The sequence below is a fragment of the Rhipicephalus microplus genome, chromosome 2 (genome assembly GCF_043290135.1).
Source record: "Rhipicephalus microplus isolate Deutch F79 chromosome 2, USDA_Rmic, whole genome shotgun sequence".
Lineage (NCBI taxonomy): Eukaryota > Metazoa > Arthropoda > Arachnida > Ixodida > Ixodidae > Rhipicephalus > Rhipicephalus microplus.
In genome coordinates, this window is record NC_134701.1 from 142,153,758 (window position 1) to 142,169,036 (window position 15,279).

The window sequence follows — 15,279 nt, forward strand, 5'->3', positions numbered from 1 at the left end:
AATACAGCACAATGGCTTCATTTTAATCAAAGCAAAATATAGACACTTGTGAAGTTAGTTTGGTAGATTCCAAAGAAATCGAGGTTGTTTTTGAAAGCACTTCCTGTTTTTCTGCTGTACAGCATGACTTGTATAATACCAAATAACATAAGTTTATCTCAAGAAATAGGAAGCAACATTTGAATAACTGGTCTGATTGTATTTGCGCAGCATTGAAACCGTCCAGCAGTCCAGCGGCTGCCATTGGTCAGGACGAACATCCGAGACACCGCTACAGTTGTAACTTCTGTGACTATACAACTTTGAAGTTCTCCGATCTGGAGACTCACATCAAGGTTCACACAAGCGAGCGACCCTATAAGTGCAACCAGTGCCCTACAAGTTTCTCAGTAAAGAGTTCATTAACAAAACACCTGCTCAACCATGCGGGTGTACGGCCCTATAAGTGCCACCTATGTCCTCAGAGCTTCACGAGAAAGCCTAAGTTAACGGACCATCTGCGCACTCACACGGGTGAGCGACCATATAAGTGCCACATATGCACTCGGAGCTTCGCGTTAAAGTGTACACTAACAGGTCATTTGCGCGTTCACACAGGCGAGCGGCCGTATGAGTGCAGTGAATGTCATCGGCGCTTTTCGGGAAGGAAATCATTAACAGAGCACATACGCACTCACACAGGCGAGCGTCCATTTAAATGCGAACATTGTTCCCAGTGTTTCAGAGCTAAGCAAACGTTGAGGGAACACATGCGAATTCATACGGGTGAGCGGCCGTATAAATGCGACAAATGCCCCCAGAGCTTCTCTAAACAGTCCACATGGAAAGGTCATCTGCGCACCCACACGGGTGAGCGACCATATAAGTGCCCTTTATGCCCGCAGACATTTCCATATAACTACGGCCTCAAAAAACACATGCATCAGCACGAGTGTGCAAGGGCACCTTCATTAGACGCACAAGTGAAAATTGAGAAGTGAGGGCACAGATTTGCAATTGTAAAGTCTGCCGAATGAATGTGCAAAAGCTGTGTGCACTGACTTGCAGGGGAGGGAGTAGTGGATCACCAACATGGCATGAAAGCGAGTTTGTCAGTGTGACGTTTAGTCACCTTGCTCACGCCATTCAAAAGATACCAAAAAGAGAAAGGTAAGGGGAAGACAGTGTAGTTAACCAGAGGAGATCTTGCAAAAGCGAACACACAAACTGATTAGTCAAAATAGTATGATCACTGTGGCTCTGAAAACACCGTATATGACCAGCGGCATTTCACCAGAACTCTGATCTCAGTGACAACTAATGCTTAAGTACTTACACACCATAAAGGTTGTATAGGTACGCTCATGGACCTTTGTGCATCTTGACATTGTATTCTTACAAATGCAAGTACTGAGGTTTTTGTGGTATTTTGATCTTTGGTTTGTGTCTTGTACCTTGATTGTTATTTTTTCTTCTTATATACCTAAGAAATATTTATTGTTTGTCTGTAGATACAATTAGTTCTCTAGAAACCTCATTTTGTGGTTTCATATATATTGCTAAAGTACGTTTGTGGGCTAGTTGGTTTGCATCCTTGGAGTGGGAGTAAGTGCGAACAGACAATGAAGTAGAAGAGTACTGACATGGACAGAGCGCTACTTTGAGCTCAAAGTAGCGCTCAGCTCAAAGTAGCCCTCTGTCCATGTCAGTACTCTTCTACGTCCTTGTCTGTTTGCGCTTACTCACACCTCATGAGTTTCATATATAGTTAATGTAGTTTATGACTGCAGGAAATTTAGCCAACCAAGACTAATGAAAAAGGAAATTCAGCTATTTTGTAACCAAGACTTTCTCATGACTTTTATGAAATGAAAAGTAAACTAGCATACTACTAGTTTGTCCAAATTTTAGATGTCTCATGTAAATGTGCAATAGCGAATATATCCTGACTTCTTTCTGTCACACACGAATTACTGTAGTTTGGTGTGGTCTACCATGACAAAAAGTAACCTAGTGAAACATCAAATGCTACAAGGGAAACTCGTGAGACATGTAGCCAACCTAGATTACTGCTCATCAGCACATTTTGTGTGTCGGGATCATAATACTGTTGAAAATAAAAACGTGCAGGTTCTTAATTCTGGTATCTTATTTTTGTTCCGATTATTTTAAATGATTCACTCAAAATACTACGTATGTATAACATCCAGAGATGTTACCTCATGCACAGGGAGCACAGAAATGTAGCACACTCAGAATTTCAGATGCTGCAATTTGCCTGATATTGTTACAAGGAGTATTTATTTAGGGGTCGTGAATCTGTAGGAAAGTGGGATCATAGTGTACAGCGTGCACAGAATGCCAGACAACAAGGCAACCCAGGCTGAGCCCGACAACACCAATGTCGTCATCTTCTAGTGCCATTTCAGCTGTTCTACTGGAGAGGTATTTCCACACCCGTGACATTACCCCAGTTTGTAAAGCCACCGTCTCGGTGCCAGCTATGACTAAAAGGGTGTGTCATCATTGTAGGCCTTCAGGCGAGAGACATGCACTATGCCGGTTTTGAGAGTAGCCACGATTGTGGAAATACCTCCCCGGTGGAGCAGCTGAAGTGGCACCAAACGAAAGAAGACGACGATGATATTTTGAACAATGCAGTCACGTAGCGAGCTTCTCGTTATTTATTTTTATTTATAGAAATACCGCAGGCCACAAGGCCCATGCAGGAAAGAAGATACAAAAACATCAAAACAATGCAAAAAAAAAGATGACAAGCAAAGTACAAACAGAATGTGAAAGAAATAAAGTATAACAGGTGTTGAAAAGGCAACACAAATAAATGTGTGTGAATATAGTAATGGTCAGAGAAATTCTCAAGCGAATGAAATAGAAAATTGTTATTAACACAGGAAAAAGATACTGTTTACAAAGTAACCTAGGAGGAGGCACATTACTGTGCTAAGGTCAATAGTTCATTTCAATTGGCCATCATTTGTGGAAAAAATGAGAATTCATATAGATTTATTCTGGCAAAGTAAAGAATAAAAAAAAAAGTGCGTAGATTGAACGAGTTCGTCATGATGTATGTAAGGATAAGAATGGTGCTGAATCGAGCTTGAGCTTCCGATTAAACAAGGAATATAAAATCTTTAGGTGACGTCGCTTTTGCTGGGACTGCAATGAAAAGACCTGTTGGAATTTCATAAATGACACCACGAAAAACTGAGGACCATATAAAAGAAAAAAAAAATCGCACAGCTTTTAGCCGAATTTTTTCAAGCACGGTAATGTTGTCGTTGGTGCACAGGTTTGATATTACAGAAGCGTATTCAAGCTTAGGCCGCATATTCAAGGTAAGTATAAAAGCTTGCCTAATTTCTTTTCGTAGATTAGCAATTACAAAAAACATACCTGCTGCATTATTTTCTTGTAATAGCTTTGATATACATTGAGTAATATGAAATATATGTCAGGAATATGAATTTTTGTATTAATACGTTCCTGTTTTCATTATATTTTTGTTAAGTGCGAAGTACTCATAATGATGCACATTGATGAAATTATTCTGTGGAATATTGCTTTTATTTTGCTCAAATATTGTCATTGTGTTTGTATGTTTCCTTTTATTTTTTTATTCCTTTTTGGTGTCGATGTTTCTACTGCCAGTTTATTCGTAAGATATGAAAATGTATGTGATGTTTATATAAGTACTCTTTTAAAATGCGAAAGTAACAATATGTCATGTAATATGTCATGTCACAATATCTCAGTAACAGTAATAACATGTCATATATACACACACTTTGTATTGTGTCTTGTGTAATGCTTGTTTTGGTCACATCTGCTGTGATTGTAAAGGGATCTTGATCTACTCTAGCAGTGCATAACAGCTTTTAGTAAAGAGACTTCTGCAGAATCTGTATTTTTCTGTGAAATTAAAAATATTTTATTGGATTGGTTGGCCCATATATCAGTTTCTTCCTCGCCGCGGTGGTCTAGTGGCTAAAGTACTCGGCTGCTGACCCGCAGGTCGCGGGATGGAATCCCGGCTGTGGCGGCTGCATTTCCTATGAAGGCGGAAATGTTGTAGGCCTGTGTGCTCAGATTTGGGTGCACGTTAAAGAACCCCAGGTGGTCCAAGTTTCCAGAGCCGTCCACTACGGCGTCTCTCATAATCATATGGTGGTTTTGAAATGTTAAACCCCACGTATCATCATTATATCAGTTTCTTATTTCATGTGTAGCATTGTCTAGGTCTTTCAAAGATTTATTTTAAAGAGATGCTGAACAAACATTAGAAAAATAATATTTATGAAAGCATGAAAATGCTTTCATATATATTTCTATATAATTGAAAATGCTTTCATATATATTTTTTATGTACTCGGAAGAGACAACTGTGCTTGGCACGCCCATTTCCTGCCAGTCAAAAGTCACTTGTTGTTATTCATTATTTTTTGTTGCCTGAAAACAAGGTTGTGTCAACAAATTTTAGCACCCGAGCTTTTGAATATAACGAATTATTTGGGCAGAAGTTTCGTTCAGTATCGGATTAAAACACTAATGACGGCTTAGAATAATATGTTAAGCAGATGGCTTAAAATATATTACAGAAGCTTTAAGTGCACGGTAAAGAACCCCAGGTGGTCAAATATTCGGACTAATCACTATGGTTTCTCTCATAATCATACTGTGGTTTTGAGACGTTAAAGTTCAACAATTATTCTTATTATTACGACATAATTGCTAATAAACATGGAGCAGATGCCAAGACTTCTTCAGATGTGTGAAGCAAAAGGCAGCTTGTGAATACGACTGAAACAGCATGAACTTAGTACAGTTGAACCTTGATGTAACCAAGTCAGTAATATCGGCAATTTACTTTGCTATATCGAAACTTCAAATTAAAATTGGGCAACTTTTTTTCTTTGACAGGAAGTGGCTGATCTAAGAATGGTGGTACAATACAGCAACACAAGAAAAATAATCTCAATGTGAGAAACAAACTTCTTTGAATATCGAATCTGCTGACCGTGACTGCGCACTGCACGGCAAAGCCCTCTTCATAATGGTTGTGGGATGCCGGGTCGACGAAAGGACACATTCTAACATGACGCATAACGGCTGTTTATTAGGGTAGTAGCAGCAGCGGAGCGAACACACCGATGCTCCCTCAAACGTTTAGGGAAGAAACAAATCTTTCGACCTTGGCAGCTTGGTTTTACAGCCATTGTCAGTGACTTAAGCTGTAGTGGCGCTGGTCCTTATCGGAGGCGTGTTGCAGCATGCGGCCGTGTCAGGGCGGGCTAGCTAGAGACGAGGCGAAGGCTGTGCCGGTTTGTGTGGAGTGTGTCGCCACACGGTCGAACCTGTGGCAAAAGTTTGCTTACATCCACATTTCCACCAATACCGTATCAATATTGTGGGCTAGCATTCCATTTTGAGTGGCTCACAGCTGCGATCTGTTTCACAAATGCACTGAGGATGCATCAATGCCTTGGTTTTCAGCGAATTCACACAAGAAGTGTGCCTGCACAGTCAACACCCCTAGACAACGCCAGTGAGTGCAAGTGCTGAAAGCAGGAAATTCTCCACGAAATCTCTTTTTAGATTGCGCGGGGGCAAACTCACCTGAATATCACAGACATTTCTTGGTGAACATTATGAATAATTGTGAAGAATTTGTAGCAGGAGCATGTTATTCGGTCTTGATGTCAACGCGGACTTGAAATGAACTTTTCTCCAAAGCACTGCTCTTCGTCAGAAAGAAACAATTTCTCTGTAACCACATCCGCTGTCAAGCTCAAATTTTGGTGACTTGTTTCTGAATAGCATGTGCACTTGCTGAAGCAAAAGAATGGTGTCGCTATAAGAACTTTATCTTTTACGAAATCATTTTTTCATCATGTTTTGACAACCTATTTTGTAACTTCGTATTGAGGCATCACAGACATATGTACTGTCACTGTGATACTGCAAATATTACAAGAAGGTTCTGAAGTTATTGAATGTTTATAAAGCTTTCATGCTCATGCAGAAACCAAGTTGACCTTGTTGGCAAATTTAATGGCCAGGCAAAATTCTACAGAACTGTGCACGTAGATTTAGGTGCACAATAGAGAATCCCAGTTAGCCGAAATTTGCAAGCGCTTCACTGCGGCATCTCTGAGAATCATAACGTGGTTTTGAGATATGAGACCATTAACAATTATTACCATTGCAGTTATGACACTGGTGATGACCACCTAATTGAGATAGGCACCAGCTGCTTCATTTACTGCTTATACAACTTTACCCACAAGTGGACATTGTTCAAAGAAAGCTCTAAAATTCTTGAAAAACAAATAATAATTATCAGGCAAGCATTACTAGGTATTCGATGCATGCATTTAGCCGTCTCGGTGTTTAATCAGTATATTTCAACCATTACCTTTTTATCAACGTCATGATGACATTTTTAGTACCGATTGTACGTATGGTCTTCTTTAGGTATTGAAAATTTAGAAGATTGCTGCAATTTCGTGTGTAAAGCTTTATTTTTTTTACTGCTCTTACTTACGAAAAGAAGACTGCTCTTCGTATTCCTCATTTTCCCTGACTGACTCACAATAAAGAAAGAAGAAATTAAATATGTGTGTCACTCAGCCAAGAACCTAAAAGATTCAAGAGTAAAAAACCTTGGTTTTGCATGCATCTTGATCCCTAAATAACTTCTGTTCATCGACCAGTGATTTATTAATTGATGTGAATTGTTCATTGACATCAATTATTGTTTATAGAGTGCATTATGGCTGCCAAGACCTTGTCTCTAAACCTTGTTCTTTTTTGCCTCAGCAACAGGCTTCTGGAGTACCATAAAGGTCTGCAGCTTACTCAGAGGAAGTACCAGCATGTTGGTGAGATCAGCACCAGCTCTGTAGGAGTCGTTTAAGCCTTAGCTGAAGGACTCATCTGCATCACATAAATCATTTTACGGATAGGTTTTCAATGCCGCCGTATTTGGCTGTTAACTTTGTTGTTTTGTATCTTTAGCAACTAAATGAACTGCGCTACGACAGTCCCACATGCATGAAGATGGTTGGATTAGTGCATTCAATGTTTCATGACCTTGTCAATTCACATTGTGATATACAAAAATAAGAAAACATCCACTCAATAGCTCAAGGGGGGGGGGGAATTCGTATGTCTCATGTTAGATCATCAATAGCAGCCTTAATTCTCTTGGTTGTACTCCTAAGTGTAAGCTGCATTTGCTTTCTAGCATACAAGTTTACCCATGCGTGGGAATCGTACAAAGGATGCTTCAAAATGCTCGTAAACGAGTGTAATGATTGAGTGAAAGCTCCTAGTATAAAGGTTATTTTGTAACTGAATGTCAACCACTGTTTCTCCAGCAGCGCCAGCATGGCATTTAATTTTTCATCGCTCTGTGAAAGATTCTAGGTACCGAAAAATGCATATCTGCAACATGCACTGCAAACCTTTTTTTGCTTTTTCTGTTTCGCAGAGCTCTACTGGTGGGAAAGATGCAGCACATCATGGACTGTCAGAGAAAAATGTTGTCGTGCTTTTGACAGCACTGTGCATCATGCTCGTTATGTCATTCCAGTAGCGAGTGCCCATAGGTGCTAATGTGCTCACCTGCCGTTCATGTGCGAAATGCTGGTGCCTGCTGAAGTTGTATCTGGCAATAGCTGATTCAATATTCAAAGGCAGTTGAACACTGCCCTTTATATGCCAGCAATATTTGTGGGCCTGGTTATTTTGTGTGTTGTTCTAATCACTGTTTGTAATATATCCCCTCTCTCTTCCTAGGTGCTTGTCACCAGATATTAGAGGATTCTGTTGTCATAGTTGGATAGTGAAGGTCACATTCGAACTCCTGTTATCTACGTTTGTTTTCGTGCCTGGATCAAATCTCGGCCGCATCCAAACGTGACATGATGAAACAGTGACCCGATAATTTGGTCAAAAAGAATGTCGAATCTTAATTCTTGGTAATGACTATGTCTTCATTACTTTTCCTTCATCTGTTCAACTAATGTATTTGGTATTGTTACTTTGTAAATGGCATGACATCTTTTCTTATTATGTTCATGTTGTTCTATGTATGTTTGGGATTTTATGGTACTGTTTGTCCTGTTGCCTTGTATTATTCTGCTTTAGCTTTCTCATTGTACTTTCACATTTAAGCATCGGATAAATATAGCTTTTATTTAACCATTCCTTGCTCAATCAGTTTATTCCATCACACTTTATAAATTACAGTGTTTTTCAAGCAAGAGGAAACACGGCTGTACAGTATTGTGCTAAGTGTATTAATGCCGTATAAAAACTAACTAAACTGAAGTGTTTATCAGGTCATAGCTTTTTATCATGCCTAATGTTACAAAGGAAGTTGAGTGGTGGGCCTGATTGTGTCATTTGTTATCGCCAGGCGGACAAAATTTTATCAGCATCCGTTATTATAGAGATCCAGTCATCCATCTAGCACTATTGATTCCTTAATTACTCCCAACTGTAGTTTTGGCTATATTGCTGTCACTCTTGTCGAGTGTTTTTTTTTTTTCTCCCTCTTTGGAGGTTTATGTAAGCATATGAGAACATAGAAATTTAATCTGCAGATCTTTTAACTTATGGCTTAATGATCTTATAATGTGTACAAACAAACGTTGAGAGATTTTCATTTGATTGCATATACTCACGAATACATAATAAAGAGCTGAAAATAGTCATAGAAATGTCAGAACAGTTGTCAAGCTCAAAAAAACAAAATTTTAACACGCATGCTTTGTAAATTCAGGACTTCTAGAAGACAAACTGTTAATGCGCTCGTGGGCAGCTCAGTTTCAAATTGAAGATTGGCATTTATTTCGGCCACTATCTGGACGTGTCTGGAGCAAAAATTGTTAAGCAGCTGTACTAAATATGCATTTAGCAGCACTATGACTGATAAATTGCACTTTTCCATTTGTGCTTTATGTCTCTCAAGCGCACTGATTAATGTGTGCGTGTCAGAGGAAGAAAGTAAGTGGCAGTCATTTCGCATAAATTACCTATGATCAATGGCACCACTATGCAGCGCTTGGCGATCGAAATGCAATACTTGATGGATGTGGCTGCTGGCGGTGAGAATAACGATGAAAGCGAGAACTTTTGTGAAGCATAAGCCTTGCATTCGATAAACAGTCGTTCAGCCTGTGCCGCTTGGTGGTGCCAACGGAGTGATGCAATCCTTGGCAATGCACGCTTGCCAACTCTACCTGCGTTACCCCATGCGGCACGTGAGGGCAGTGTTTTGAAGCTATAGTGAGCAGTGCTCTTCCATTGCCATAAGAAACTGCAGACTGAACGTTTGTTTATGGATGTAGTCGCCATGCATCACAAACGTTCTCGCGCTCACTGTTGCTCTCAGCACCTGCAGCTGCATGCTTCTAGTATCAAGTTGCCGTAACTGAAAAATGTACTTGCACTTTCTTGATTGACTAAAATAGAGCACATTTATTTTGCGTATGCTTGTGGTGCCAATAACTTTGTTAATCTGAGACTTGTCTCTACAGATACCTTTCTTGGTATTGCACTGCCAGCACTACATAATAAGATGCCCTTCTTTATTATTATTGCACTGTGGCATACTCTTCTTTAAAAGCCACTAAACTGAAGGTAGGTATTGGCTCAGGCCAGAAATGCTAGCCTCTGCAGTAAGGACACTCTACATATGGTAAAGAAGGATGATATAGAAATATTGTGTGTTTGCCACCAAACTGATACACTCAAGTTCCTTTCTTACAGTTTGAAGAAAATAAGTGTATACTTAAGGGCTCATTTTTAATTTTTAAAATGATGAGATCTGACAGGCAGTCATGCCAAGGAAAGTATAGGGGATGGTATATGATGCAGTTGTAATTTAAATTAAAAGAAAAAAAAGCGGATGAAAAGATAACTTGCCGTAGGCAAGCACCGAACCTGCAACTTTCGGATAGCACGTCCGATGCTGTACCAATTGAGCTACCACAGCGGCTATTCCTCATTCACACTATTGAATATATATATATATATATATATGAATTAAGCATAGAAATGTCAGTCAGAACTGCCTGGGCTTATGAGGGCGAGGTGGAGCAATTTTTTCTGCCTGTTTTAGTCGTCTCGTGGCACGTGATCTTATTACGAGATGGCAGCTGACCAATCATCCCTCGTGTACTACCTGACAGTACTAAGTCTGCCAGAACGGGACCCTTGTAATGAATAAAGGAAAGAAATGTGTGCTCAAGCCACTGTGGTTGCTCAGTTGGTAGAGCATCGGACATGTTATTTGAACGTCCCAGGTTCGGTCCCTGCCCAAAGCCTTTTCATCCACTGTTCTTTCTTCCACTGTTCTCTCCTATTTGTATTATGTGATTTACGAAATATTGTCATTGAAGTATTACTACACACGGGTTATCGTACTTGACTCAAGTGACGAAGCGCAATAGCACTATGCACCACCTCTATTTTCTTTGCATTTTTTTAAATAATATTAAAGATGTTCTTGCCACGAATACTTGTGCTATACATAATAAATTCTTTCGCTGAGGAAAAGGCAATGATTAATATTGTGAGTCCTTTCTTGGGGCGCATTGTCTAACTGTGATCAATGGGGACAAAAACATTTGGCCATCTAAAAACATATGTTAGGATTATAGGCTTTTCCTTTCACTTCTACAACATAAAAATGGGACATCATCTCGTGTGTGCACTTATTGACCTACCAGCTACCATAATTGACTATATTACTGTATGGCAGTCATTTGAATGTAAACTCAGGTGTTCATGAATTCAATGTTTCCTTTTTGTATTGCCTCAAAAGTGTTTGTCCCAACGCTTAGATGGCTGCTAGATGTGCAAATATATTTTTATGGTAACAATTTAGCTGTGCACTTTGCTTACCTGTTCCTTTGCTGTTTGAGGTGTGCTTATGGAGGAAATCTGTAAGAGTGACCACTTTGCATTTTTCAATGTTACTTTCAAAGCTTTTTAATTAATTATTGTTAATTAGCATTTGTCTTGAATCATATCTTCTAAACTCTATATTACAGCCTCAATGGCTTCATTTTGATCGAAGCAAAATATAGACACTCGTCAAATTAGTTTGGTAGATGCTGAAGAAATTGAGGATTTTTTTTAAAGCATCTTTTGTTCTCCTGCTATACAGCACGACTCAGATAATACCATATAACTTAAGTTTATCTTATAGAATAAAAAGCAATATTTGAATAATTGGTCCGATTGCATTTGTGCAGCATCGGGACCTGCCAGCAGTTCTGTAGCTGCCATTGGTCAGGGTGGACATCCGAAACACCTCTACAGCTGTCAGTACTGTCACTATAGAACTTTTAACTTGCGCCACCTGGAGACACACATCAAGGTTCACACAAGCGAGGGACTTTATAAGTGCAACCAATGCCCTCGGAGCTTCTCGATAAAGTGTTCATTATCAAAACACCTGCTCATGCATGCAGGCGTGAAGCCCTATAAATGCCACATGTGTCCTCTAAGCTTCGCGGCAAAGCAAACATTAACGGAGCACTTGCGTACTCACACGGGTGAGCGGCCATTTAAGTTCCACATATGCCTGCGGAGCTTCACAGTAAAGTGTTCACTAACAGACCACTTGCGCCTCCATACAGGCGAGCGTCCGTATGAGTGCAGTGAATGCCACCGGAGCTTCACCTCAAGACGTGCGTTAGCAGAATACATGCGCACCCACCTGAACGAGGACCGTTCAAATGTGACCATTGTTCCCAGGGTTTCTTAGCTAAGCACACGTTAATAGAACACATACGCATTCATACAGGCGAGCGGCCATATAAATGCAACATATGCTCCCAGAGCTTCTCTAAACGGTCTACAATGACGGATCACCTGCGTACCCACACGGGAGAGCGATCATATCAATGCCCTCTATGCCCAGAGACATTTGTGCATAACTCCAGCCTAAGAAGACACATACTGCAGCACAAACGTAAGCATGTAAGTGTGCCTTCATTAGACGCACAAGTGAAAATTGAGAAGTGAGGGCACAGATTTGGTTAACCTAAAGTGCATTGTATGAATAGGCATCTACTCGTCTACACTCCGTCTTCTGCATGGCAATGCTCATTGCCATGCAGGGGAGAAAGTAGCCGATCACTCAGATGACATGAGGGTGAGCGTGTCAGTGCGATTTAGTCACCTTGCTCACATGCCATTCAAAAGGTATCAAAAAGAGAAAGGTAAGGGGAAGACAGCGTAGTTAACCAGAGAAGATTTTGCAAGACCAAACACACAAACTGAATAGTCATAATACTAGCAAGATCACTGTGACTCTGCAAACACCATGTACGATCAGCGGCATTTCTTCACAACTCTGATCTCAGTGACAACTAATGCTTAAGTGCTTGCACACCATAAGGGTTGTATAGGTGCGTTCGTGGACCTTTGTGTATCTTCACATTGTGTTCTTAGAAACGCAAGTACTGAGGTTTCTGTTGTATATTTATCTTTGGTTTGTGTCTTGTACGTTGATTATTATTTTTTCTTTTTATACACCTGAGAAATGTTTATTGTTTCTCTGTAGATACAACTAGTACTCTATAAATCTCATTTTGTGGTTTTATATATAGTTAATGTGGTTTATGACTGGAAGAAATTCAGCGAACCAAAACTGATGACAAAGGAAATTCAGTTATTTTGTAACAAAGACTCTCTCATGACTTTTATGAAATGAAAAGCAAACTAGCGCAGAGCTACTTTGACTGAATTTCAGATGTCTAATGTAAGTATTCAACTGCAAATATATCAAGACCTCTTTCTGTCATACACAAATTACAGCAGGTTAGTGTGGTCTACCACGACAAAAAGTAACCTAGTGAAACATCAAATGCTACAAGGGAAACTCGTGAGACATGTAGCCAACCTAGATTACTGCTCATCAGCATATCTTGTGTGCCGGGATCATAATAATGTTGAAAATGAAAAAAATGCAGGTTCTTAATTCTGGTATCATATTTTTGTTCTGATTATTTTAAACGGTTCAATAAAAATGCTACGTGTGTATAACATCCAGAGATGTTACCACATGCACAGGGGGCACAGAAATGTAGCACATTCACTGAAACTTCAGACGCTGCAATTTGCCTATTATTTTGAACAATGCAGTCACGTAGCAAGCTCCTTGTTATAAATACTTGAACTCTTTTTCGTAGATTTACAATTGCAAGAAACATACCTACTGTAGAATTTCAAGTTATGGTTTGGATATACATTGCATAACTCGAAATATATATCAGGAATATCAATTTTTATATTAATATCTTTTTGTTCTCACTATATTCTTGTTTAGGGCAAAGTACTTATAGTTATGGACATTTATATAATAATTCTGTGGAACATAGCTTTTTTTTTGTTCAAATATTGCCATTGCACTTGTACGTTTCTCTTATTTTTTGTTAATTTCGGGTGTCAATGTTTTTTATGCAAGTTTATTCTTATGCTGTGAAAGTGTGGATGATGTTTATATAGGTACATTTTTAGAAATGTAAAAATGACAATATGTGTAACATGTCATGTCACAATATCTCAGTCACAGTAATAATGCATCTTAAAAATATACACACTTTGTATTGTGTCTCGTGTAATGCTTGTCTTAGTCCCATCTGCCTTGCTTGTAAGTAGATCTCTGGTGTACTCTCCTGTCTATAACAGCCTTTAGTAAGAAAACCTCTCCAGAATCTGTATTTCTCCTGGAAAATAAAAATTATTTTATTTAATTAGTTTGTCCATATTTCAGTTTCCTATTTCATGTGTAGAATTGTCTAGGTGTCTCACAGTTTTTTCTTTTAAGTGATGCTGAACAAACATTAAAAAAAAAATGAATGCATGAATCTTCCAGTCTAAAGATGCAAGATGCAACTGCTTTGAAAGAAAGTGTTTCTTTGACATATTTTTGACTGGTTGGCTGTATTTCAGAAGACTGTGATCGCACGGCAGCTGCTCACCAGCGTGCGCTAAGGAACGCATCGACGGTCATGGCTAGCTGTAACAATGAACATGCCAGGGGCGGAAATGGGGCGCATGCTTTCCTGTCCAGCTTTGCCCCTTTTTCCAGCTCTCCTTTACATCCCATTATCCCTTCTTCTATTGAGGCACTGAAGCATGCCCTATGGGGGAGCATTGGTTGCTGCCGGTGCCATTCACACTGATTTTAGGGAACGAAGGGGAGGCAGAGGGGGTTGATAGATGGGAGCGTTGGCTGGCATGCTTGGCACGCCCATGTCCTGTGAGTCAAACGTCAACTCTTATAGGTGATTTACAGCAGTTTGTGAGCGAATCGTTAAGTTCGTTATTTCCTGCGGCCTGAAAACAATGTGTCAAAAAATTTCAGCACCCACGCTTTCAAGTAGTTGGAGAATCTGGGCGGTAATTTTGTTCAGTATCCATTAAGGCAATGTTGATGGCTTACTATAAAATAATAAGCAGGCGTCTAAAATCATACTACCGAAGCTAATATCTACACGCCAGATGTCAAGATAGATAAGGAATTTAGAAGAAAGCACACACACACACACACACACACACACACACACACACACACACACACATATATATATATATATATATATATATATATATATATATATATATATATATATATATATATATATTAATGAGATCTAACAGACAGTAATGCCAAGGAATGTACAGGGGAAGTTATTAAAACCAATGGAATGTAAATAAGAAGAAAGAAAAGTGGATGAAAAAATTACCAGCTGTGAGCAGGAATCGAACCTACGACCTTCGAATAACGCGTTCGATGCTCTGAGCTATCACAGCGGCCGTCCCTCCATCGACTTTTTGGGGTTTATATGTGAATTTAGAAGTAGGAGTGACAGTCAGCGCCATCTATAAGCCAAACAACGAGTGTGAAAACACTCTTATTCGCATGTTTGGCGTCACGTAGCATGTGAACTTATTATGAGCGGGCAGCTGATTAATTGTCCCTCTTATATAACCTAAACACACCAAGTCGGCCAGTACGAGACCCTCGTTCAATGAAATAAGGGAGAGAAGTGTATACCTAAGGGCTCGTATTTCCGTGTTTTAACACAATATTAATGAGATATAACAGACAGTAATGCCAAGGAATGTACAGGGGAAGTTATTAGAACTAATGGAATGTAAATAAGAAGAAAGAAGAAAGAAAAGTGGATGAAAAAATTACCAGCTGTGAGCAGGAATCGAACCTACGACCTTCAAATCGAACGCACTATTCGAAGG

The 15,279-nt window shown here is 39.5% G+C and overlaps 1 protein-coding gene across 1 annotated transcript; it reads left to right on the forward strand.

The window, feature by feature from the left end:
* Window positions 1–146: 146 nt before the first annotated feature.
* LOC142791902 (uncharacterized) lies at window positions 147–11,921 on the forward strand (the record flags this gene model as incomplete). The annotated part of the gene is made up of 2 exons (XM_075885583.1): window positions 147–977; window positions 11,219–11,921. Coding segments are annotated over 2 exons (1,392 nt in total), but the record flags the coding sequence as incomplete, so codon positions are not given.
* Between the last annotated feature and the right edge of the window lie 3,358 nt (window positions 11,922–15,279).